Consider the following 26,546-nt stretch of genomic DNA (forward strand, 5'->3'; position numbering starts at 1 on the left):
TTAACTCTTGTGGAACACCTAAAGGGTCAACGACATTTGTAAAATCAGTTTTGAATACCTTGAGGGGTGTAGTTTCTAGAATGGGGTCATTTTTGAGTGGTTCCTATTATGTAAGCCTCACAAAGTGACTTAAGACCTGAACTGGACCCTAAAAAGTGGGTTTTTGAAAATTTTCGAAAAATTTCAAGATTTGCTTCTAAAATTCTAAGCTTTGTAACATCCCCCAAAAATAAAATATTATTTACAAAATGATCCAAACATGAAGTAGACATATGGGAAATGTAAAGTAATAACTATTTTTGTAGGTATTACTAAGCATTATAGAAGTAGAGAAATTGAAACTTGGAAATTTGCAATTTTGTCTAAATTTTTGGTAAATTTTGTATTTTTTTATAAATAAAAATGATTTTTTTTTACTTCATTTTACCAGTGTCATGAAGGACAATATGTGATGGGAAAATCTCAGAATGGCCTGGATAAGTAAAAGAGTTTTAAAGTTATCACTACTTAAAGTGACACTGGTCAGATTTGCAAAAAATGGCCTGGTCCTTAAAGGGCTTCTGTCACCCCATTAAACCGTTTTTTTTTTTTCTTTACTAATAATCCCTACACTGCGATCTCATCATACATAAGCTAATTAATGATTTTCGTTCAGTAGAATTTGTTAAAAATTGATTTTTATAATATGTAAATTACCTTGCTACCAGCAAGTAGGGCGGCTACTTGCTGGTAGCAGCCGCATCCTCCGATGGTAATGACGCCCCCTCTGCTTGTTGATTGACAGGGCCAGGGAACGGAATCGTTCTGTGCTGGCCCTGCCTGTTTTGATTCAATATCTGGCGCCTGCGCCGCGGCCGTACCTCTCTTCAATCTGCGCAGGCCGCTCCATCCTCAATGCGCCTGCGCCGATGACGTCACATCTACACCCGGCGCAGGCGCATTGAGGAGCGAGCGGCCGAGTGAGTGGCCGCCTCTCAGTGCGCCTGCGCAGATTGAAGAGAGGTACGGCCGCGGCGCAGGCGCCAGATATTGAATCAAAACAGGCAGGGCCAGCACAGAACGATTCCGTTCCCTGGCCCTGTCAATCAACAAGCAGAGGGGGCGTCATTACCATCGGAGGATGCGGCTGCTACCAGTAAGTAGCCGCCCTACTTGCTGGTAGCAAGGTAATTTACATATTATAAAAATCGATTTTTAACAAATTCTACTGAACGAAAATCATTAATTAGCTTATGTATGATGAGATCGCAGTGTAGGGATTATTAGTAAAGAAAAAAAAAAAAACGGTTTAATGTGGTGACAGAAGCCCTTTAAGGTGAAATAAGGCTGTGTCCTAGAGGGGTTAAGGTGTTAAACTACAAAACACGTTTTTGTAAAGTTCTGTTTACTGTTACTTTTCTGTCACCTTTCAAAAGTCAAATGCAAATGTAATGATTAATTTAGTCGGAAATAACTGTCCCAAGTCGTGTTTTCTGATTGCAAATAAAATTATAATGCTTATTATAAGAAAAAAACATCTATGCAAGACTGACCCACAACAGATAAGTAAGGCTAGGTTCAGATATGCATTGTCATTCCTTGTTTTCTGTTCCCTTATAGGAGCACAAAACGGAAAATGACGCAGTTCAGGATCCGCCACAAGATAAATGCCAACAGCTGTTGATGAACGGACTAACCTATATAAAGCCTCATTCACACGTCAGTGTTCTCCATGGACAGCACACGTCCCCATTCATTTTAAGGTGCGTATTCAGACATCAGTTTTTTACCACGGTCCATGGGTCCGTTTTTTTTTAGCACAGACACATGCTCTGTTTTGTCCGTCACACCCATTATAGTCTATGGGTCCGTGAAAACCACGGATGCCATCCGTGTTGCATTCGTGTTTCACGGATCATTAGGAAGAGATGCTTTGAAAATTCTTTTTCAGCTGTGCAGTGTCAGTGAAACACAGATGGCACATGGACAGCAAAAAACAGACACACGGACTAAACACGTAGGCATCACTGACCACCTTCTCACAGATTTGAGCACGGACATGTGAATAATGCTAAAGGCTGCCTTTGGTTCACTTATGGTGTCGGAATGTCAGAATTTGCAACTGAGGCTGTGACGCATATGTGAACTTAGCCCACATTTGAGGCTTGGAATGTATCTATAACATATTACATTTCCTAACATTATTAGACATATAAAAAGGCAAAATGAAAAAAAAAACAGCTCCCTTTAATATGTATCTTTTTATGACAATCAAACCCAGAAATGTAAGTTATCGGCATGTTCACCTAAACTTATCATGCATCACTTTTCATTGTATTTCGTATCTTTTTGGCTATTTCTCAGAGACATATTTCAGCAATTATCAAAGCTTCCAATATATGTGAAGTTTAGAATCATATTCTATTTTTGCTGCCTGTAAGCTTGATGAATCCGTCATGCACGGTCCTGAAGAGATATAGAACAGCAAAGCCTTGCAATGACTCAGATGTTTTTTGCTCAAGGGTCCTAGCCTGTTTTCCCAGCTTTTTCACCATGACAAATATCTTAAAGAATATTTGTCCTCCATTTCCAAAATATATTTATAATGTAGTATATGAAATAAATAACCCTCACCCTCATAATATTACCACACATTATGTTATATTTTATTACCCAACAGTCTATTACCTCTTGTTAAATAAGTAATACTACTTGTGCTGATGCATCTAGTTCTTGCTGCTCTGGTAAAAGGTCTAAATGTAGCCAATTTGATAATCTGAACATATCAGCACAGTGCAGCCCAATTATAGAGGATAGAATACAGAGGATAAACAATCATAGAGGTTTGTCCTTTATTATAACAAAAGATGGATTTTTTTTATATTAACAGTCTCTATGATATTTGTTATTTCAGCCTCTGCTTGATGAGTTTATAATTTTCTCATTTAAAATAAAAAAGTTTACGTTATTTGACCCTTTCAGGACCTTGCGATTTTCCATATTTGTTTTTTACTCCCTGCCTTACCGAAGCCAGTTAGGGATTTCTTTTCAGGACAAGTTGTACTTTTTAGTGGCACCATTTATTATTACATACCATGTAGTAGGAAGCTGGAAAACAATTACAAATGCGGTGGAATTGGAAAAAAATAAAACAATTCCACCACAGATTTATGGGTTTTGTTTTTAAAGAGTTAACTATGTGGTAAAACTGACCTGTATTCTCTGGGTCAGTATGGTTACAATGATACCATATTTATATAGTTTTTCTTGTGTTTTAATACATAAAAAGAAAACTTTGGAAAAAAAGATTTTTTTCTTTTCATTGCCATATTCTGAGCCTCAGAATTTTTTTTATAGTTATGTTTACAGAATAGTATCAGGGATAATTTTTTCGCAGGACGATCTTGATATCATTTTGGGGTGTGCATGACGTTTAATCACTTTTAGTCAATTTTTTGGAAGGTAAAGTGATGAAAAAATTGTGAATCTGCCATTTTTTTTCCATTCCGCCTTTTGCTCTATGGAAATTGTATTTTTATATTTTAATAGTTGTGGCATTTTTGGATGCAGAAATGTCCATAATGTAACATTTTTCATTATTGTTTTTTTTTATTATTTTTTTTTACTCATGTTCAGTAGATTCCAATTCCAACATTCAAATATACTAGTAATCAGCCTGGAATTCTTGTACAGACTCAGGCCTATTACTGCTACAGAGTGCCTTCCCTGATCTAAGCCAGGGGAAAGCATTCCGGGCTGGTAAACGCGAGGCATTACTTCTGTTGTTTAAAACTGGACATGTATGGCATTGTCTGGAAGGGTTTAACTAGCATGGTCAATGAAATCCCCTCGTTATTTTTATATCTTTTCCCAAAAAAAGTGTCATAAAGAATTTAATATTGCAGCAAGCTAGCAAAACCCTTGACTTCAATTCACAGCACAATCACTAAGTCAGTGGCAATAACTAAGATTTAAAAAAATGAGTGTTTTATAACAGCATACCCTTCAAGTTATTACTCAGTCTTTCAAACATACTTATTTAGGAAAATAGCTAAGCCAGCCTAACATCTGCAACTAGCTCTTTCAGGACAAAAGACCTTTATCAGAGCAAAGAAAATAAAATCAGCTTTTCTAGTTGCAAGGCCTTGGGATGACCTCTGGGTGGGCACTATTTCTATTATGGAGACCAGTTAAAAAACACGATGACTACTGTATGCTAGGAAACATTGCTCTGGGTTTCTAGGAAAAATATATGAAAATTAGCACATCTTACATCTGCTGGCATCAGATAGGCTTAGGAAAGCTAATTTGAATAGCTTTCCTAGAAACCCAAAGGGGAATTGCCTGGTCTACAATACTATACTACTACTATTACTACTATTACTCCACTACATACGTACTACACATATTAGGCACTCTCCGTAATGAGAAAGCGTACCCCCTCCCCCAGACAACACCTATATATTGCCAAAAAACCCACAGCAACATAGTGGGCTTTCTGGGATGCATTCTGAACCGCGAGAATTGATTTCTTCATCCTTAATTTTCATGACTGCAGAGGCAAAATGCCCCTATAAGACCACAGTGGTCACATGTGGTACACAGAACATCATTGGGAGAATTAGAGCAGTGCTAATGGAGTGTAAGTATTGGAACAGTGAGTGTAATTATTTTTATTATTTTAATATCTTTTCTTGCAGATTACAGAAAAGTCTCACAGAGAAAAAAAAGATCACAACCTAAACTTAAGCCTTTCTTTAATACACCATAAAAATCCAAACCATAGTCAAAGGACATAAATCATAAATGATATAACCCCTGCCCCCTGTATGCATTTGAGGCTTTAGTGACCAAGCAATTATATATTTTTTTTCATTGTTGCATTCCAACAGCTTTAACTTTTTTTTATTTTTCTGTCAATATATCTGTATGAGAGTTGGCTTTTTGTGAGTTGTAGTTTTCAATTGCAACATTTTGGGGTACACATGATTCATTAACTAACTTTTATGAACTTTTTCTGTAGGAAGGGAAAAAAACAGCAATACCACCACAGAATTTTTACAATATAAATTTTGCAACATTCACGTAAATAACTTGATCATGTTATTATCTAGGTAAGTACTGTTGCAGCAATAACAAATACTTATGGGCTTTTTTTTGTCTTTGTTTTAGTACTTTTGCACAATAATAACCCTTAAAAAAAAAAGGAAAATAGTTTTGCATCACCGCATCTCATCTGCAGGACAACTTGTAGTCTCCATTGGTATCATATTGGGGTACATAACACTTTTTGATTGCATTTTATCCAAATGCAAATACACAAAAACGTAAATTCTGGCTTTTTTAATTTTAAGGTGAACACCAAGCGGGATAAATTACATGATAATTGTATACTATGGGTCATTACAAGTGATGATCGAGCATGCTCGGCCGAACACCTGTGTTCTGACAGTGACATAACCACTGCCACATCTGCAGTGTAACTTGTGCGGTGAAAAAATGTATCTGTGACATACAGTGTACTTTTTCCGTAGTCAATGTCTGTGACAGTGTCACATCTGCAGTGTAACACGTGTGCTTCAAAAATGTATTTGTGACAGTGTACTTTGTCAATAGACGGTGTCCGCTTCTGACAGTGACATTACCAGGGCCACATCTCCAGTGTAACGTGTACGTTTAAAAGATTTATCTGTGACATACAATGTACTTTTTCAATAGACGGTGTCCGCTTCTGACTGTGACATTACATGGGCCACATCTAAAGTGTAACATGTTCGCTTCAAAAATGTATCTGTGACATACAGTGTACTTTTTTGTGTAGACGCTGCAGACAGTGACATCACTGGTGGTACCTCTCCTGTATAAAGTTTCCTCAGCCCAAATACCTGTGACATTTACAGTAATTTTTCATTAGCCGCTGGTGACAGCATTAACATTATCTGTGGGATATCTCCTGTGTGACGTTTCCACATCCCAAATATCTTTTTAAATTTGTTTGCGCATACACTTCCAAATCCTACGTGTGACAGACTTTCAAACAAATACAACATTTAATATGAAGAAGGCGAGCAGTAAGGGACGGGGCAGTGGCCGTGATTCTGATGTGCACGCAGAGGCCGTGGCCCTGGGTGCGGTGAAACTGTGCCTGCTGCCAGAGCACAAGAAAAACTATCATCCACGATACCTAGCTTCATGTCCCAGCTTGCAAGGTGGCGCAGGAGACCACTCTATAAGTCAGACCAGTGCGACCAGGTGGTCGGTTACATTGCAGCAGATAATGCTTCTAGTCGGTTAAGCACAATCCTGTCTTCCACGAAGTCCAGTCTCAGTAGCCAAGAGTCTGCTCAACACAATCTTCACCCTGATCCCCCTTCCTCCCACCATGGAGAGTCTGGGCAAACAAGTGATCTCACACTCGGATATTTGGAGGAGCTCTTTTCAGCACCGTTCCTTGATTTGGCCCTCTCACCAAGCACGATTGAAGAGGGACAGATCTTGGGCATGATTCCCAAACTCTTGAACATCCACAATCGCAAGAAGATGACGTTCGGGAAAGGCAATTACTGTTTAATGAGGTGGATGATGATGAGACACAATTGCCAAAAACTCAACGGCAATTACTGTCTCAAGAGGTTGATGAAGAGGATGAGACACAGTTGTCAATCACTGAGGTAGTGGTTAGGTCAAAAAGTGAGGAGGATGAGCAGAGTGAGGAAGTGGAAGAGGAGGTGGTGAACGATGAAGTAACTGACCCAACCTGGGAAGGTAGAAAACCGAGCGAGGACAGCAGTACAGAGGGAAAGGGATGTGCTTCACCGCAACAGGCTGGAAGAGGCAGTGGGGTGGCAAAAGGGAGAAGGCGGGCCACACCAAACAGGCCCGAAACTGTTCCCCGGAGCACACCCTTGTGGAAATCTTCTTTGCCAAGAAGTAGGTGTTCCGTAGTCTGGCGCGTTTTTGAGGAAAGGGAGGATGACAAAAGAATTGTAATTTGCAACCTGTGCCATACAAAAATGAGTAGGGGCGCGAACATTTGGAACCTCAACACCACCAGCATGATCCGCCACATGGCATCAAAGCACCGTAATAGGTGGGTTGAACGCCTGGGTCCACAATCTCTGTCTGCGGGTCATACCACTGCCTCCTCTTCCCCTGTGTTACGTGCTGGCCAATCCCATGTCCAAGACGCAGGCCCGGATGCCTCCCGCCCTGCACCTGGAACTTTGCAAGCATTATCAGCGACCACATCCTCTTCCGCGTCCCAACGCAGCATACAAATGTCCTTACCCCAGGCATTTGAACATAAGCACAAATACCCAGCCACCCACACACAGGCCATAGCACTAAATGTGCAGCTTTCCAAATTACTGGCCCTGGAAATGTTGCCATTTAGGCTTGTGGACACTAAGGCCTCCCGCAACCTGATGAAGGCGGCCGCCCTGCATTGTGCAGTCCCCAGCCGCCACTATTTTTCAAGGTGTACCCTGGCCGCCTTACACCAACATGCATCCCGTAACATCACACGTGCCCTGACCAACGCAGTTACTGGAAATATCCACTTAACCACAGACACATGGACAAGTGCATTCGGCCAGGGACGCTACATTTCCCTGATGGCACACTGGGTGAATGTTGTGGAGGCGTACCCTGGGATGGCACAGGTGCTACTGACGCCAAAAGATGCGGGCCTTACATCGTTCAGGGTTTCCACCAGCACCTACGTTAGGGACTCCAACCCCCACTTCTCCTCCTCCGCCTCCTCCTTCACTTCCATCTCCGAATTATTCGCGTGCAGCACCAGTCAGTCATCAGTCGGTAGCTGGAAGCAGTGTAGCACTGCAGTGGGGAAGCGTCAACAGGCCGTACTGAAGCTGATGTGCTTAGGGGACAAACAGTACACCACCGCAGAGCTGTGGCAGGGGATAAGAGACCAGACTTAGAACCAGGCATCGTTGTGTCTGATAATGGCCATAACTTGGTGGGGGCTTTGGAGCTCGGCAAGCTCAGACGCTTCCCATGCCAAGCCCACGTCTGAAACTTAGTGTTTCAGCTGTTTCTCAAAACCTACCCCAATTTGCCTGAGCTATTGGTGAAGGTGCGCCGTGTGTGTGCACATTTCCGCAAGTCATCAACAGCTTCCGCCGGTCTGTCAACGCTGCAGCAGTGCTTGAAATTGACAGCTTACTGGCTGTTGTGCGACGTGAGCACGTGCTAGAACTCGATGTTCCACATGTTGGCCAGGCTTTGTGAGAAGCAGAGGGCAGTAGTGGAATACCAGCTGCAACATGATCGTCGCCTTTCCAGTCAGCTTCCGCTATTCACAAGCGAGGAGTGGGCATGGATGTCTGACTTCTGTGAGGTTTTAAGAAACTTTGAGGAATCAACACAGATGGTGAGCGGCGATAATGCTATTATCAGTGTAACCATCCCACTTCTGTGTCTACTCAAACGCTCGCTGCTCACAATTAAGAATGACACTTTGCATGTGTAAGAGGTGGAAATGGGGGTAGACATTACACAGGGTGATAGCCAGACCACCCTCAGTTCATATTCTCAGACCGAATTGGATGATGAAGTGGAGGAGGAGGAGGAGACGGTTGCCTCAGCTACAGAGGGTAGTATTCACGGAAGTTTAATTCCATCTGTTCAGCGTAGGTGGGCAGAAGATAATGAGGAGATTGAGAGTGATTCTCCTGAAGACGACAGCAAAGTCTTGCCTTTTGGTACTCTGGCACACATTGCTGACTTCATGCTATACGCGCGTTATACGCATTTTGGCCAACATGGATTACTGGTTGTTCACCCTTCTCAACTCCCGCTACAAAGAGTACTTCTCATCTCTCATTCCTCTGGTGGAGAGGACGAGCAAAACGGTGCAATACCAGAAGATCCTTGTTGAAAAATTGCTCCAAAAATTTTCATCTGACAACGCTGGTGGCAGAGTCCGTAGTTCCTTGACCAACCAAGGAGGGGAAACAAGGGGAACACACAGCAGTTCCAACAGAGGCAGGGCAACACTCTCTAAAGACTAGGACAGTTTCATGACACCCCGCCAGCACCCTCACCCTGATGCGCAGCCTAGTGTCACAAGGAGGGACAAATTTTGGAAGATGGTGAAGGAGTACATAGCAGACCGTGTCAGCATCCTCAATGATCCCTCAGTGCCTTACAACTACTCGGTGTCCAAGCTGGACACGTGGCATGAACTGGCGCTCTATGCCTTGGAGGTGCTGGCCTGTCCTGCCGCCAGCGTTTTGTCTGAGCGGGTATTTAGTGCTGCTGGTGGCATTATAACAGATAAGCGTATCCGCCTGTCAACTAAAAAATGCAGGTTGACTCTTATAAAAACAAACAAGGCCTGGATTGACCATGACTTCTCGACTCCACCAAGCTGATGAACATAAATGTGTTGTTTATAATGTACTGAATACACTGTATTTCCATGCACCCCTTCCACCACAAACAAGCGTATATGGTTAAATCCTCCTTTTCCTCTTCCATCATATCAACATGCTTATTTGTTGCATATAATGCCCTCGCATATATGCCCTTCGCATATAATGTTTTACAAGGTCAGCTCAGCTGCAGGCCCTCGTACCGTATTTTTATGGGCTGGGGGGTCTGTGGATGACACTGTTATGGGGTGGGGGGGTCTGTGGATGGCACATATATAACAGTGCCAGCCACAGATCCCCCCTGTAACAGTGCCATCCACAAATCTCCCCTGTAACAGTGCCATCCACAGATCCCCCCTGTAACAGTGCCATCCACAGATCCCCCCTGTAACAGTGCCAGCCACAGATCCCCCCCTGTAAGTGTCCGTCATCCACAGATCCCCCCTGTAACAGTGTCCGTCATCCACAGATCCCCCCATAACAGTGTCCGTCATCCACAGATCCCCCCATAACAGTGTCCGTCATCCACAGATCCCCCCCATAACAGTGTCCGTCATCCACAGATCCCCCCATAACAGTGTCCGTCATCCACAGATCCCCCCATAACAGTGTCCGTCATCCACAGATCCCTCCATAAGTGTCCTTCACAGATACCCAGTAATAGTGCCATCCACAGACCACCATTAGTTCCAAACCCACCAAAAGCACACCTTTTGGTTAAAAATATATTTTTTCTTATTTTCCTCCCCAAAAACCTAAGTGCGTCTTATGGGCCGGTGCGTCTTATAGGGCAAAAAATACGGTATATAATTTTTTAGATGGTCAGCTCACCAGCAGGCCTTCACCTACAATGTTTTAGAGGGTCAGCTCACCGGCAGGCCCTAGCATATAATGTTTTACAGGGTCAGATCACCAGCAGGCCCTCACCTACAATGTTTTAGAGGGTCAGCCCACCAGCAGGCCCTCACATATGATTTTTTTAGAGGGTCAGCTCACCAGCAGGCCCTCGCATATAATTTTTTAGAGGGTCAGGTCACCAGCAGGCCCTCGCATATAATGTTTTACAGGGTCAGCTCACCAGCAGGCCCTTGCATATATTTTTTTATAAGCTCAGCTCACCAGCAGACCCGCACCTAAAATTTTTACAGGGTCAGCTCACCAGCAGGCTCGCATATAATTTTTATAGGGTCACCTCACCTGCAGGCCCGCACCTAAAATCTTTTACAGGGTCAGCTCACCAGCAGGCCCTTGCATATAATCTTTTACAGGGTCAGCTCACCTAAAGACCCTTGCATATAATGTTTTAGAGGGTCAGCTCACCTGCAGGCCCTCACCTACAACCTTTTAGGGGGTCAGCTCACCAGCAGGCCCTTGCATATAATTTTTTACAGGGTCAGCTCACCAGCAGGCCCTTACCTACATTCTTTTACAGGGTCAACTCACCAGCAGGCCCTCGCATATCATTTTTACAGGATCAGCTCACCTGCAAGCCTGCACCTAAAATCTTTTACACGGTTAGCTCACCAGCAGGCCCTCGCTTATAATTTTTTAGAGGGTCAGCTCACCTGAAGGCCCTCGCATATAATGTATCAGAAGGTCAGCTCACCAGCAGGGCCTCTCATATAATGCTTTACATGGTCAGCTCACCAGCAGGCCCTCGCATATAATTTTTTAGAGGATCAGCTGGCCAGCAGGCCTTCACCTACAATCTTTTACAGGGTCAGCTCCCCTGAAGGCCCTCGCATATAATGTTTTAGAGGGTCAGCTCACCTGCAGGCCCTCACCTACTACCTTTTAGAGGGTCAGCTCACCAGCAGGCCCTGGCATATAAGTTTTTACAGGGTTAGGTCACCAGCAGGCCCTCACCTACAATCTTTTACAGGGTCAGCTCACCAGCAGGCCTGCACCTCAAATGTTTTACAGGATCAGCTAATCAGCAGTCACTCGCATATAATTTTGTACAGGATCAGCTCACCAGCAGGAATTCACCTACAATCTTTTACAGGGTCAGCTCACCTGAAGGCCCTCGCATATAAGTGCCGGTTCCTTGTAATTTTTGGCAGCCCTTACACAGGAAAGAATCTAAAATTGGTGCGTATTATTGTCAGTCTGTAAAAGTGACGTACTACTCGGACAACATCATTCCCAGCAGTGACCTGGGAGTCCAAGATGCATCCAGACATCCTCCCCATGCTGTTCCCGAACCATTTTGGTGGTGTTTCAATCAATATCTGACCTTTTCCTATGAACCACGCACCCTACCCTCTTCAGAGCAGGGGGTGCCTGGTTTAATGCTCGGGTTCTCTCATTGACTTCCATTATACTCGGGTGCTCGGTAGAGCACCCAAGCATCTCGATGTGTTCTACCAGAGCACCCGAACACTTTGGTGCTCGATCAACACCAGTCATTACAGACACCAAATAGATAGGGTGGCAATACCTGACAGAGGGAGCCCTCTCCCTTTAAACCACTTAGATGCTCTGGTTGCTATTTACGCTGGCATCTAAGGAGTTAAATATCCCATATTGGCACTTCTGCTGATCTAGGCCATTAGAGCTCTCCGCTGCACTCTTGCTCTTTGCAGCGTTTATTTTAGGCCACCTAGAATAGGGTTCATTAATGACAGCCATAAAAACACTTATTGGCGGTCATTAAGGGGTTAATATTGAGATAATATCAAACTCCAATCTTATTACTGCCCTACAGCTTTACTGCCTAAGAACGGGACAGCTGCCCCTATAAGGTGCAATCGCAATCAGGAGCCTACACTATACTTTATCACTTTAGATTATCCCTATAAGCCAATAAGCATAACAACCAGGGGACAGAATTACAAAAAAGAGACAGTAGTTGTATAAATGGGTACACTTATTGTTGATAGGGTGATACATAGAGAGGGTAGTTTGGTACTGCCACTCCGAATGGGATCCGAGGCATTTGCGGGAATGCAATAATCTGCAGGTAGATTATTAATGGTTGCACGTGTTGTGCGAATCTGCTACAAGCTGTGAGTGGGGATGTAGTAGACGTGGTAGAAAGAGCAAGGTTCTTTTGGAGTTATAGAACTAAGTATGATTCTAGTGAAAATCTGTAAGAAATCTGTGAGAAGATATGTAGATGAGAAAGATTAGATGATGTGGTATATGTATAAAGTAAAAATATTAAAGTAGAATTGTGTCCTTGAAGAAGGCTCTACATTTAAACAAAGGTTGGTGTGTCTAGACTGCTAAGGGATTTGTATAGGCTGACCTCAGAATAATATGTCTCTAATAATTCAGTGTTAAAATTTGGTGGGTGCTAATGGATATCGTTGCACACAGATTGTGGTATTATGGTCACATCACATCCCTCTTCTAGTCTAAGCTTTGTGTTTATCCCTTTGCTGTGGTGAAAATGTTTCTCGGGAAAGTTGGATGAATTCTTGAGAGATAAGAGTCAGGAAAGGGGATCTGAATGCTGCAGGTGGGCTAGCCAACATATAGTTGATCCCAGCCCCCATCCTTAATAGAGAAGACTTGTTAAGAGACATATAGTTTGCTAAGCCCAAACATTCCTTACATAAGGGATCTTGGATTCTGCGCAATGCCTAAGTGACTATGAAGAGGGGATAAGATGATTATTAGAATTGATGTGTTTAGTAGTGTTGAGCGAGCACCAAAGAGCTGGTGTGCTCGAGTAGAACACTTTGCGATGCTCGGGTGCTCGACTGAGCACCCAAGCACAATGGAAGTCAATAGGAGAACCCCATGCACCCCCTGCTCTAAAGAGGGGAGGGTGTCAGGACTCTAGTTTGGCTTAGGAGTCCCTGCTCTGACTCCATATATAGCTATGTCCATATATGGAGTCAGTGCTTGGGGACACCCCCAGTTTATTTAAGTCTAATTTAGCCTGTATTTCAGAAAATTTTCTGCCAGGATTCAAACTCACAACCTTCTGTATTAGAGGGAAGGCACTTAACCACTCAGCTATAATAACTGCATAGCCAGTTACTTAAAAATAAAAAAAAGATGAGACTTCTACTGTATTGTACTTCTACTGAGACCTATACAGTAGAAGTCTCATATTTTTCTTTTTTTTAAGTGACTGGCTATGCAGCTATATAGTGTAGTGGTTAAAGTTCTGGGCTCTGATGTAGGTTATACAGCTATATAGTGTAGTGGTTAAAGTTCTGGGCTCTGGTGTAGGATGTAGAAGCTGTGAGTTCAAATCCTGTCACAATCATTTTCAGAAATAGAATGTTTTTAGCCATAATATATTTATATATATTATTATATATTTAGAATATATTATATATTATAATATATGTAAATATATATTATGGCTAAAACATCAGTAGTAGTTTCCCACATATTATGCATTCATATATATCAGAAGTATGATTATATATATATAAATATAATTTTTTTTTCTAGTAATTACACATTTATTTTGTGCCATACATTTTTTACAATTACTAAAAAAAATATAAAATATATAAATATAATTTAACCTCTATTTCTGAAAAAGTTTATGACAGGATTTGAACTCACAGCTTCTACATCGTAGGCCAGAACTTTAACCATTACACTATATAGCTACATAGCCAGTCACTTTAAAAAATAAAAATAAATGAGACTTCTACCTACGTATAGGCATAAACAAACATATTTTTCCAGCTCACCATATCTTTTCCCATGCACGGACCAGTCCTTGCTTGTAACACTCCAGACCGGACCAGTCATTGCTTGTAACACGAAGAAAGAGAAGTTCCAGCATTCAGAATAAAACCTAGATGTTTTCTTTATTCATAATGGTCACAATTCACATACATGGACAGCTTCTCCCTCCACCTCTAGGTTGACATGTTTCGGACATGTTAGTCCTTATTCGTAACCTAGAGGTTGAACTAATGGACATCACCAGATGCTGTGTTTCCTCCTTTTAATGCTCTGCCACGCCTTTACTGCAGTGGTTTTCAGTTGTTGCTTGTTTGTGGGCCTTTCTGTGTGATGTTTAGTCTTTAACAAGTGAAATGCTCTATTGGGTTCAGATCAGGTGACTGACTTGGCCTTTCAAGAATATTCCACTTCTTTGCTTTAATAAACTCCTGGGTTGCTTTGGCTTTACGTTTTGGGTCATTGTCCATCTGAATTATGAAACGCCGACCAATCAGTTTGGCTTCATTTGGCTGGATTTGAGCACACAGTATGTCTCTGAAAACCCCAGAATTCATCCGGCTGCTCATGTGACGTGTCACATCATCAATAAACACTAGGGACCCAGTGCCACTGGCAGCCATGCATGACCAATCCATCACACTGCCTCCGCTGTGTTTCACAGAGGATATGCTTTGGATCATGAGCTATACCATGCCTTCGCCATACTTTTTTCTTCCCATCATTCTGGTAGAGGTTGATCTTGGTTTCATCTGTCCAAAGAATGTTTTTTCAGAAGTGTGCTGGTTTTTTAAGATGTTTGTTTTTTTTAGCAAATTTTAATCTAGCCTTCTTATTCTTGAGGCTTTCACCGTGCAGTGAACCCTCTGTATTTACTTTTATGCAGTTTTCTCTTTATGGTAGATTTGGATAGTGATATGCCTATATCCTGGAGATTGTTGCCCACACCTGCCCATGAAACAGCCTTTGAGTCAATTGTCTAATTACTTTTGGTCCCTTTAAAAACAGGGTGACACATGTAAAGGATCTGAAACTCCTAAACCCTTCATCAAATTTTTATGTGGATACACTCAAAAGAAAGCTAAAAGTCTAGACTTTATGTCCATGTCCATTATATAACTATAACTTGAATATGTTTTAGCAAACAGGTAATAAAAACAAAATTTGTGTCAGTGTCCAAATATATATGGACCTAACTGTATGTGCATCACCAATTGAGTAAGACCACGCGGCATAAAAAATTATTTGGTTTTAACAAAAATTGTTTCTGTCTTGTTACAAGCATTTGATTGATTACAGAGAGAAGACCAGAAGACATTGGCAAGTAATGGCATAAATAGGCAATACAGACCATCAGCAATTCTGGGTGTGTGCATATGTGTTTACAGGAAAGCTGTGTAGCCGAGAGCAGATAAATCATTTATTGGAATGTGAATGGGTGCGGCTTTGAGTTTTGGATGTGTGAAGTTGTAGCGGAGAATTTAATGGATGCTCAGCAAAGCTCTGTGTGCAGTCTGTACTCCAAGAATAAGAGTGCAGTTATGAGCTGTGTGTGTGGATAAATGATTCTGCAGCAGGGAATGGAAATGTGAATGTGTATAAAATAAGAAAGTGGAGAACAATATTTGTTTTTTTTATAATACTCCTTGGGGATTTGAAGTTTTTTTCTGTTTTTATTGGTGCACAAAATTTTTGAACATTTTTTTATTGAATTCAAGAAACGTTTCCTATGGACCCTTTATTTTTTCATGCCTGTATTGTCAGATTTGCCTGTTTTATGGTTGTGGTTATGTGTTATATGTTCACTGTTCAAATAACACACACCAGAGACTGTCTTCATGAATGGTTAAGAGTAGACTGACTAGAAGAGGGAGGATTGCACTGTCCGACCAGAAGGGGGTGGACATAGATGATCTAGGGGAAGGGATGAGGATATGGTGGACGTCACAGACAAAAAGACTGCCTTTTTGCCCATCCCCTAATTACAGGTAACCCCTATGAAATAAGAGTAGTTCTGTGTTCTGGTTTATGACTTCATGAAAATAGTCAATATCTTTCTACATCAAGAAAAGCTGGGAAAATCTTCAAACCAAAATGCCAAAGAGTATTAATAGCAGAGTAAACCACAAAGCAACATTGGGTATCTTAGAAGGTTCATGATTAAATGTGATATTAATGGTGTTGTGTTTTATTATATACAAGGGTTTACATTGAAGGAGGACATATTACAACAAATGTATGTTTTTTGTTTCACACCACAATGTGACATGAACATGCAAATGAAACATGCCTGGAAGGAACTGTGATGAATGTTATGATACAGTGTTATTTTGTGACAACGACCATTGAACACAATTTATTAACATATTTCAATTTTTCATTTAATGTTTGAAGAACAAAGACGAGCATCATCATGATGTGCAAATTGATACAACATGTATATATATATATTTTTTAATATAGATTCAATTAGATGAGGTATATTAATTAAGGCTAATTTCACACTGGCATTTTGGCTTTTCGTTTGTGAGATCCGTTCAGGACTCTCACAAGCGGTCCAAAACGTATCAGTTTTGCCCTAATGCATTCTGAATGGAAAAGGATCCACTCAGAATGCATCAGTTTGCCTCCAATCAGTCTCCATTCCGCTCTGGAGGCGGACACCAAAACGCTGCCTGCAGCGTTTTGCTGTTCGCCTGACGAAGCGGAGCCAAACGGATCCATACTGGCACACAATGTAAGTCAATGGGGATGGATCCGTTTTCTCTGACACAATCTGGAACAATAGAAAACAGATCTGTCCCCCATTGACTTTCAATGGTGTTCAAGACGGATTCGTCATGGCTGTAGAAGACATAATACAACCGGATCCGTTCATGACGGATGCATGCAGTTGTATTATTGTAATGGAAGCGTTTTTTCAGATCCATGACGGATCCGCAAAAAACGCTAGTGTGAAAGTAGCCTAACAAAGTTTATTTTGCTTTAGCAGAGGACCTCTATGGTACCATTGGAAAGTTCTTATTTAAATATAGTGTTGGATCAAGAAAGGTTATAAGGACTTTGTTTTGTTTGATCCATTTGATGCAGGGGTGGAGAGAAAACCAAATTCACTCCATCAGCAGCTCATCTTGCCATAGACTGAGTTATCCTGGACTGAGTTTAAAACTATGGACTGAGTTTTTTTAAATTTAATTTTGAAACTGAATGACATCTGCTACAATATGTGGAACTGGTCAAGTATCTCTTTCCTAAGTGCAGGCTGTATCAGCTGTTTAACAGAGCCAGGACTGGAAACCTCTGGCAATGATCAGGGGCTGCCCAAGTTAATGACCAGGTGTGGTGAGACACAGTTTTCAGTGACCTGACTGCCATCCAACAAAAAAAAGACTTCAACCCCCAAGGTCTTGCTGTTCATACCATGGCTGTCCAGGAGTGGACCTCAGTGGTAATATTCTGCCCAAGACTTCCTGAACAACCAGCAGGGCTGATGCAACGACCTGCAGACCAGTGAATGGAGGAGGTCTGTAAATCTTTCTTAAATGGGTTGTAAACTTTTCTTTGGCTGCAACAGTGACCTTCTCGCCCCCTGCATCATGTCAAATGGTCATGTGATACGAGGGGAGCAGGTCACTGCTGCATCCAATGATTGGTTGCAGAGGTGTCAAAACAGAAGTTTGCATCCTGGGGGTGCAGCAGAGCAGCAGAGTCTGGGGAGAAAAGGAGTTGGGAGACAGTGCCAGGAAGCAGGTAAGTATGCTTCCTTTTGCAGGTCGCCCAAAAAGCAGGTATGTCAAACCCCCCCCCCCCCCCAAAAGGAGCACAAACCCTTTAAACATAACAGGAAATTATCACCATCATCAATAAGTCATCAATGTAGCATCTACATTAGGACTCTTGTAACAGCTCTTTAAAGTTAAGGATTTAAAACATACAGTACAACTTACCTTGATCAAATGGTCTGCCAGGGCTCCATGTACGAAAGTAATCATCCTAAAGGATAGACAACACAGACTTAATAAAGATATAGCAAAAAGAGACAATATGTAATATAAGGTAGATTACAGCATGCAGTAAATTGAGAGGGGAAAAGGATACAAACCTCCACTTCCTGAGTGGGCCAGCAAGTAAAATAAATAAGAAAGTAAATAACAGTGAGAATAATGCATTGTAAATGCCCTTTAGAGTTGTTTTTTTGTCTTGATTTGGTTAATATGCTATTAGCCACATAGAATTTCAAATGGTTTCAATCTGTATTTTGATAGGTTGGTGATAGAAAGAAAATAACACATAATAACACACTTAAATAAGATATCATTGATTATTCCTTGCTTCATAGAGGAGAATTTCTAACAATGGAATAGCACAAGAAAACATTCAACAATATAGCCAACAAGCTACAGGAGGCTGTGATTAAACGAACAAGGTATGTAATTTTGCTGGTGCCGCTTTAATGATTCTAGCCACAGTTGCTCCCACACCCGCAGAGTATAGAAATGATTGCTTCTATCGCACAAAGACACATTAGAAGTTGTACAAAGCATATCTTGAAATGCCTGCCTTTTATACATTTCACTTAAATACCCATTCAGGTCACCTGATCTATTTAATATTAATGTAGTGTTAATTTAGGAAACTGGTTATTATTTTTGTAGGGATTTTCCTTTTGAGTTATACAAGCCTAAAACAAAACATTAAAACTGTTCCAATAAGTATTTGCATATAATGAGTCATATTGTAGATTACTATGCTGAAAGTAGACTTGTTTACATTTAGCAATTTAGGAGGGGAGTCCGGCAGGCTGTTCCGGCGGGTGAACAGCCTGTCGGATCTGTCCTGACACTAGTTCATGTGTGCCCCCGGACTGCATGCAGTACTTTTAGCCCGGCTGCCTCTCACCGTGCGCTGCCTTGCTGCCGCCGGAACTCCGCCCCCGCCCCCATTATACACATGAACTAGCGGCAGGACGGATCAGACAGGCTGTTCACCTGCCGGAACAGTCTACCGGACTCCCCTGCCGCTAATGTGTTGTTGTAAAATTATTTTTATTTTCTTTCATCTTGGACATTACACCAAGTCAGGGAGGTTGGTACATCGTACATTATTGCAATCAAGTGCTTAGTGTTGCTGTTGGGTATTAATACAGTAAGGTATCCAAGTGCATTGACAGAGTACAATTATAGAGATCTGTACAAATCTATATAACATAACATTGCATTACAATATCATGAACAGTTATGAACAATATTGGGTGAAGTCTAGGGGTAAGAGGGGGAAGGGGAGGGAATGTAAAAACTCATTCGCAGGAGTGGGCGGTCCAAAGGCTAGTTTTGATTGAGTGAAAAATACTGTCTTAGGTACGGCACTACATATGTCACTTCGTCTGGGGAAATAGACGGTGTAACAAGAAAAAAAAGAGAGTAATTTAGACTAGAGCTATTCGTTTAATACTTTTCAGGTGTTCAAAAAGGTGGGGGTCCTAAATTTTACACCAAATAAACATACAAAGTGTTGGGGACCATCTACTCTTTATTATCACTGCCTTTAGTTGTTGGAGAATTTCCTGTAAATTTTTCAATTGTCCCCATATATTTTCAAATATAGGAGTAGTGCGGGAGTCCCAGTGTGCTATTTGTTCAAGGCGGTATAGCTGATCACATTTCTGTATCCAATGGGGCTTTGTGGGTGGATCTATAGATTTCCAATTCACCGCAATTAATAACCTAGCTGCCGCTAACAGAATTTTGCAAAGGGTGCGAGTGTGCCTTGAGCACTGAATATCACTGTATATCCCAAAAAGGCACAATTTCGGGGATGGCGTAATAGTAGTCATACTGAGGTCAGAAATAGTTTTACATATATTTTGCCAGAAGGGCTTTATGTTATCACAGGACCACCAAAAGTGACCATGAGTGCCCACTTCACCCCGACACCTTCAGCACTCTGTATTGCACTCTGGGAACATGCTGCTAAGACGATACGGTGTGTAGTACCATCGTGTTAATATCTTAAAACTGTTTTCCTGCAGTTTGGCACACCTGGACACCCTGGATGGGTTTGATAATGCAGTTTTGACTTCGTTGGGGGTGAATGTAATGTTTAAATCTTTTTCCCATCGGGTAATATAAGGTTGTGTGTCATATCCCATTAGAGATATTATGAGATTGTACAGCTTTGATATTTTGCCTTTTGGTTCTTTAACCTGTAAAGCAAATTTTTCAAAAAGGGAGTGTTCTGGGGTGTTGGATAACCCTATTAGGTGTTTCTTTTTATATATTTACTAAAGTGCATCAAATGAAAGGTAGACAAACTGGTCATTAAAGGGTTCTCCCTCAGGGTCTCTAGTGACGGGACATCATTATCTGGACATAGGTCTAGGGCTGGGGTTGACATAATTTTTGCTCTTTCTGGTAGAGTCTCATGAAAGTGGACCGAGGAGTTGAAGAACACATCTCTTACGTGCAATAGTGTTTGATAGTTTGGAGATAATCGTGTCAACCAATCCGACTCCATCCACATGCGTAATGTGTAACCCGTGATGGGGCTGTGAGAGCGTTATGTTTTATTTATTTGGTGACGGTCCAGAAAGAGCAAAGATCTGATCGATAGAGGGGATATGCTATTCTCTACATCAATGTCTAATCTATTCTTGTATGGTCTTAACCAGTCTAGGCACCTGGATCACACTATTGCCTTATGATACGTGTAGAGATCTGGGACTCCAAGACCACCCACAGCAGTTTGCTGTATTACCGTATTTGTTTATATGGTAGTCTTGCTTTCTTTCCTCCCCAAAGAAATCTTGAGATTATTTTTTGAAGTTTCATAAAAAATTCTTTAGGGATTGGTATAGGCAGGGCTTGGAGGTAGTAAACCCCTGCCGCTAATGTGAAAGTACCCTAAGTGGGTCATTTATTAACGTTTTACGTCACTTTTTGATGCACTTATGTTAAATTCTGCGATTTTTCCCTGCTCACACCACTTTTGCAATCTGGCGACAAAAGGGAACGTGGCGTGGGCAGGTAAGAAGGCGAGCTGGAAGGTCCGTCACAAACACCCGTTTTTGGCATGGAAATTTATCTTAAACTATGCCAACAAGGGAGCTGGTGTAGATTAAAACTTGTCACACAGCCAGCATAAGTAAGCGCAAAAGTTATGTAGAGGCCGCTCCTCAACATAACTTTGGCGCATCTACGGGCAGCGCACAGGGATTACGACCAGCAACTCAATCACTGGTCTTAATAAATGTCTCCCTAATATTTTATTAAGATATTATACATAAGAAAGCATTACTGCTGACTTACAGTGGACTATTACAGAAGAAAAAAGGAGTAAGTCATTCGGAGTTTCATGGAGGTGAGTTAACTCAAGAATGACACCACAAATGGTGATTTATGCAGCCGCAATCATTATGTCCAAGACTCCTGATGAATCCAGATTAGTTGAAACAGTGAATCATGTTGGAGAAATATGATTGTGTGTTTTACCCAGTCTACTCACAGACAAACTGTGGGGGAAACTGACTGACTTTTTCAATCTGATTTATTCAAGTTTGGTTGTCAGTTATTTTACTGTGTTTCAGTCCAATCAGAAAATACACCACTTTATTTTCCTATACATGATTTATCTAAATTGTAAATATATATATATATATATATACACACACAGTGTATATATATAGAAAATAGAGTGTTGTCCTATTTTCTGATAGATATAGAAACTTGGATATTTTAAATTATACATAAGAATACCCTCCATATTGTCTACTTTACAGCATTGAACAAGCCACTTTATTTGTTAAGACAATTACATTACAGATATATGGTAGCAATTGTAGTCAGAATTCAAAACAGATGTAACTTAAAACTCATCAAATTCCCTTAAGAAATAGATGTAAAGTATTTTGAACATTTGCATAAATATTTAATTAGGAATGGTAAAAAAAATCAAAGCTACCTATAAAAATTCTCTGTCTCCTGACTAGGCAAAATTAGTTATGACCTACATATTTTTCCGTAACCATTAAAGGGTTTTTCTCAGTTTACATTATCACAAGAGATCTTTGCTTAAAACTGATTATTAATGACCTTTATTTTCCTAACAAATAGACTTTTCTACTGTAACTAATATTTTTAAAAGCTGGAGATACACAATAAACCAGTAGCACAGCCAGTAAATTGTCTGGGTAAATAAAAGTAAAAATGAAGCTAGGCTACATAGAAAAACAAAATAAGCAACTTTGAACATAGGCAATCAATGGAAATTTGCATACCTTGCTCCTGAACTAATCTATTATTAAAGGAGTTGTCTGGCCGGGGTGCTAACAATCCCTGTGGTCATAACGTGTGCCCCATAAAAAAGCCCATACTCACCTGTCCACGGCTCAACCGTTCCCATACAGCTAACATGTTGTGCCAACACTGCTGCTCTTTTCCTGTCCACTTCCTGATATAACAGGACCACTGTGGCCAATGACAGGCCTCACATCAGGACATGGAAGCAGATAGGAATGGGTCCCAGTAGGAACTGGGACAAGTGAGTGTGTTTTCTTGTAATGAGCACACAATAGGACGATAGGTGATGCTGGCTAATAGGCTGGAATACCCCTTTAAGCTGCCCTTGCTAATAAAGTAGCTGTTATGGTAATGAACCTTTCACATTTTATGTAAAAAAACATTTTTGTCTGCCCTATTTGGCAAAATCTACAGTGGAGGCCCCTCACTGAGAGGATGTGGACAAAGGGAAGGGAACTGAGAGAAATACAGTCATGTGAAAAAATTAGGACACCCTTTGAAAGCATGTGGTTTTTTGTAACATTTTTAATAAATGGTTATTTCATCTCCGTTTCAACAATACAGAGAGATTAAAGTAATCCAACTAAACAAAGAAAACTGAAGAAAAGTCTTTTCAAGATCTTCTGTAAATGTCATTCTACAAAAATGCCTATTCTAACTGAGGAAAAAGATAGGACACCCTTGCCCCTAATAGCGAGTGTTACCTCCTTTGGCTGAAATAACTGCAGTGAGACGGTTCTTGTAGCCATCTACCAGTCTTCGACATCGGTCTGAGGAAATTTTACCCCACTCCTCAATGCAGAACTTTTTCAGCTGTGAGATGTTTTAGGGGTTTCTTGCACGTACAGCCCTTTTCAAGTCACCCCACAGCATCTCAATGGGATTCAAATCTGGACTTTGACTTGGCCATTCCAGGACTCTCCATTTCTTCTTTTTCAGCCAATCTTTGGTTGATTTACTAGTATGTTTTGGGTCATTGTCATGTTGCATGGTCCAGTTCCGCTTCAGCTTTAATTTTCTAACTGATGGTCTCACATGTTCTTCAAGCACCTTCTGATACACAGTAGAATTCATCGTGGATTCTATGATGGTGAGCTGACCAGGTCCTGCTGCAGCAAAGCAGCCCCAAACCATGACACTTCCACCTCCATGCTTCACAGTTGGTATGAGGTTCTTTTCTTGGAATGCTGTGTTTGGTTTACACCAAACATGTCCTCTGCTGTTGTGTCCAAATAATTCAATTTTGTACTCATCTGTCCAAAGAACATTATTCCAGAAGTCCTGGTCTTTGTCAACTTTATCTCTGGCAAATGTCAGTCTGGCCTCGATGTTTCTCTTGGAAAGCAAAGGTTTCCTCCTTGCACACCTCCCATGCAAGTTAAACTTGTACAGTCTCTTTCTGATTGTAGAGGCATGTACTTCTACATCAACAGTAGCCAGAGCCTGCTGTAGTTCTCGAGATGACACTTTAGGGTTTTTGGAGACCTCTTTTAGCATCTTGCGGTCTGCTCTTGGGGTGAACTTGCTGGGGCGACCAGTCCTGGGCATGTTGGCAGTTGTTTTGAAAGCCCTCCACTTGTAGACTATCTTCCGGACAGTGGAATGGCTGATTTCAAAATCTTTTGAGATCTTTTTAAATCCCTTCCCAGACTCATAGGCTGCTACAATCTTTTTTCTGAAGTCCTCTGACAGCTCTTTTGCTCTCACCATGGTGCTCACTCTCACTTCAACAGTCAGGAGCACACCAAACTAAATGTCTGAGGTTTAAATAGGGCAAGCCTCATTCAACATGCAGAGTAACGATCTACTAATTATGTGCACCTGGTGTGAGATCTGAGCCAATTTAAGAGGGAATACATGTGAGGGTGTCCTATCTTTTTCCTCAGTTAGAATAGGCATTTTTGTAGAATGACATTTACAGAAGATCTTGAAAAGACTTTTCTTCAGTTTTCTTTGTTTAGTTGGATTACTTTAATCTCTCTGTATTGTTGAAACGGAGATGAAATAACCATTTATTAAAAATGTTACAAAAAACCACATGCTTTCAAAGGGTGTCCTAATTTTTTCACATGACTGTATATCCTGGAAAAAAAATGCATCCATACTCAATATACTATGCTGAAAATACATATAAAATTCTACAATAATACATTGCCTTACATGGAGTCTGCCACCAGGAAATTCACTGTTATAGAGGACCTGTCGCCTCTCCTGACATGCATTCCCTATGTAATAACAATTCTGGAACATCTATTCTTATGACTTTATGTTGTGCCATTCCTTTACTATTTCTGCTAGAAGTTATGAATGAATTACTACCAGTCTGCAGTAAGGGTACAGAGGGGTGGTACCCAGTTGGGGATGTGTACCTGCATAGTCTGACTTTATCCAGTCAGTACTGCCATTTTCAGACTGTGCAGGACCCCCCCCCCCCCCCAACTGGTTAACACTTCTTTGTACCCTTACTGCAGACTGCTAGCAATTCATTCATAACTTCTAGCAGAAATAAAAAAGGAATGGCACAACATGAAGCCATAAGAATAGATGCTTCAGAATTATTACATGGGGAATGCATGTAGCTATTGAAACAGGCATGTCAGGAGAGTTGACAGGTCCTTTTTAAACCAGGCAAAAAGTCTTGAAGGGCTAGCTCAGCTGAATGTAATTATACATTTAACTTAGTTGTCCATTGCTTCATTCTGGAGATAAATTATTCTTAACTCAAATGCAAATAAGCAGTTAAGTGCACCGAGGGTGGACCCAAGCACCCTTGCCCCTCCTGCTTCTTCTGCCAGCTCCTCCCTCTCAGTCTTGATTGACAAGACAGGGTCCTGCACAGTTATTTTGCATGACCCTCTCAATCAGTGTGCTCTTTCAGGGATGGGTTCACACTTTTAAGGGTTCCATTACACAGAAGAACATAAGAAATAGGTTAATGGGAACTATACTGTACCAAAATGTATCCCTCTATAGACAGATTATTTTGTATTCTTTTATGCATTTATACATATTCATACAAGTTAGGGAATAAATCAGATTGTTCTAATTTTAAGATGCCAATGATCAATAACATAAAATTAGCCAGTTTGCACATGGCAATATCATACTCATTAACCATGCAGTGGAACATGGAGTCTCTACTGGCTAGTGCTATTGATACAGCACACGTTTCTGAAAGCTCCATGTTTATATGTTATATTGGAAACACGTGGAAATACAGTATGGACCCATAGAGCTTTACAGCGGGTCTGCCTTGAGTTATGCTGCCCATACAAATTCAATAACTGTCAGCCAAATGATTGCTTACCTGACAGCTATCTCTCCCAACCGCCTCCCAGCTTCCTCATACACATTCAGGTTGGCCTATGGGGAACGCGGAGAAAGCCAATGCACGACACTTCTGTCGTCGGCTTATCTCCCGGAAGAAATAAAAGATTGAGCGAAAATATTCATTTTACCCAATCCTTGTCTCCCCTGACACCATCTGTCGGGGAATATTCCCCATACACATAAGTGTGTCAGCCAAACCTGCCTTTCTTGACCAGCAAAAGACTGATGTGTATGGCAAGCTCTAGAGATCCATTTTGCCACTATTTGGTTTATGTATTAAAACAATTTTTTGGTGCTCAAAGTTCATAAGGTACAAAGGTACAAACTGCATTGCAAAGTATATCAGGGTATTGGTGGGTAGGGGTACATTGGACTACATGAGACTATTAACTGTGTATAGGCCTATGGGTAGCAACACCAGATCAACCACACCTGGGGCAGTCTAGAGAAACTATGATGATATGAAACAGTTTGTATGGAGTAAGGTCACATAACTGACCACCAATCTGACCAACTGACTTTCAAGAATCCAGATGATTAAAAAACATAAAAAGAGGAAAAAGAGGAATGGCAATTTAATGAAACCACTGAAACATATAAAATACCTTATGTTGTTCCCGTGAATTATGCTTCCGCTTTGTTTGATATAAAATGCTGTGCTAGGAGCACACAGTTCTTCTATATCTCCTCATTATTCATACAAATTAAAGCAATTACATTCAGAATAAAATAAGTAAAATCTGCTGGAATGGAATATTACAGTTGCAACAGTGAAATCAAATTTCAATTGCGTATCCATGAGCAGATGTACATTTTTGCTAATTATACTTCAGCGCAGGTGTGCCCTAGCAACTTGCCAGATTTGCTTATTCTTTTGATGTTTTACATAGAT

At 41.1% G+C, this 26,546-nt stretch overlaps 1 protein-coding gene across 3 annotated transcripts in view; it reads right to left on the reverse strand.

Annotated features, from left to right (window-relative positions):
- The window catches only part of SPOCK3 (SPARC (osteonectin), cwcv and kazal like domains proteoglycan 3), a 594,136-nt gene that overhangs the window by 385,217 nt on the left and 182,373 nt on the right, over positions 1-26,546 (reverse strand). For all 3 annotated transcript variants that reach the window (XM_040418639.1, XM_040418640.1, XM_040418641.1), the window contains exon 3: positions 17,978-18,023. In XM_040418639.1, the coding sequence (XP_040274573.1) occupies positions 17,978-18,023 (46 nt within the window). The remainder of the gene's footprint in view (positions 1-17,977; positions 18,024-26,546) is intronic.

This window comes from Bufo bufo, chromosome 2 (assembly GCF_905171765.1).
Source record: "Bufo bufo chromosome 2, aBufBuf1.1, whole genome shotgun sequence".
Classification (NCBI taxonomy): domain Eukaryota; kingdom Metazoa; phylum Chordata; class Amphibia; order Anura; family Bufonidae; genus Bufo; species Bufo bufo.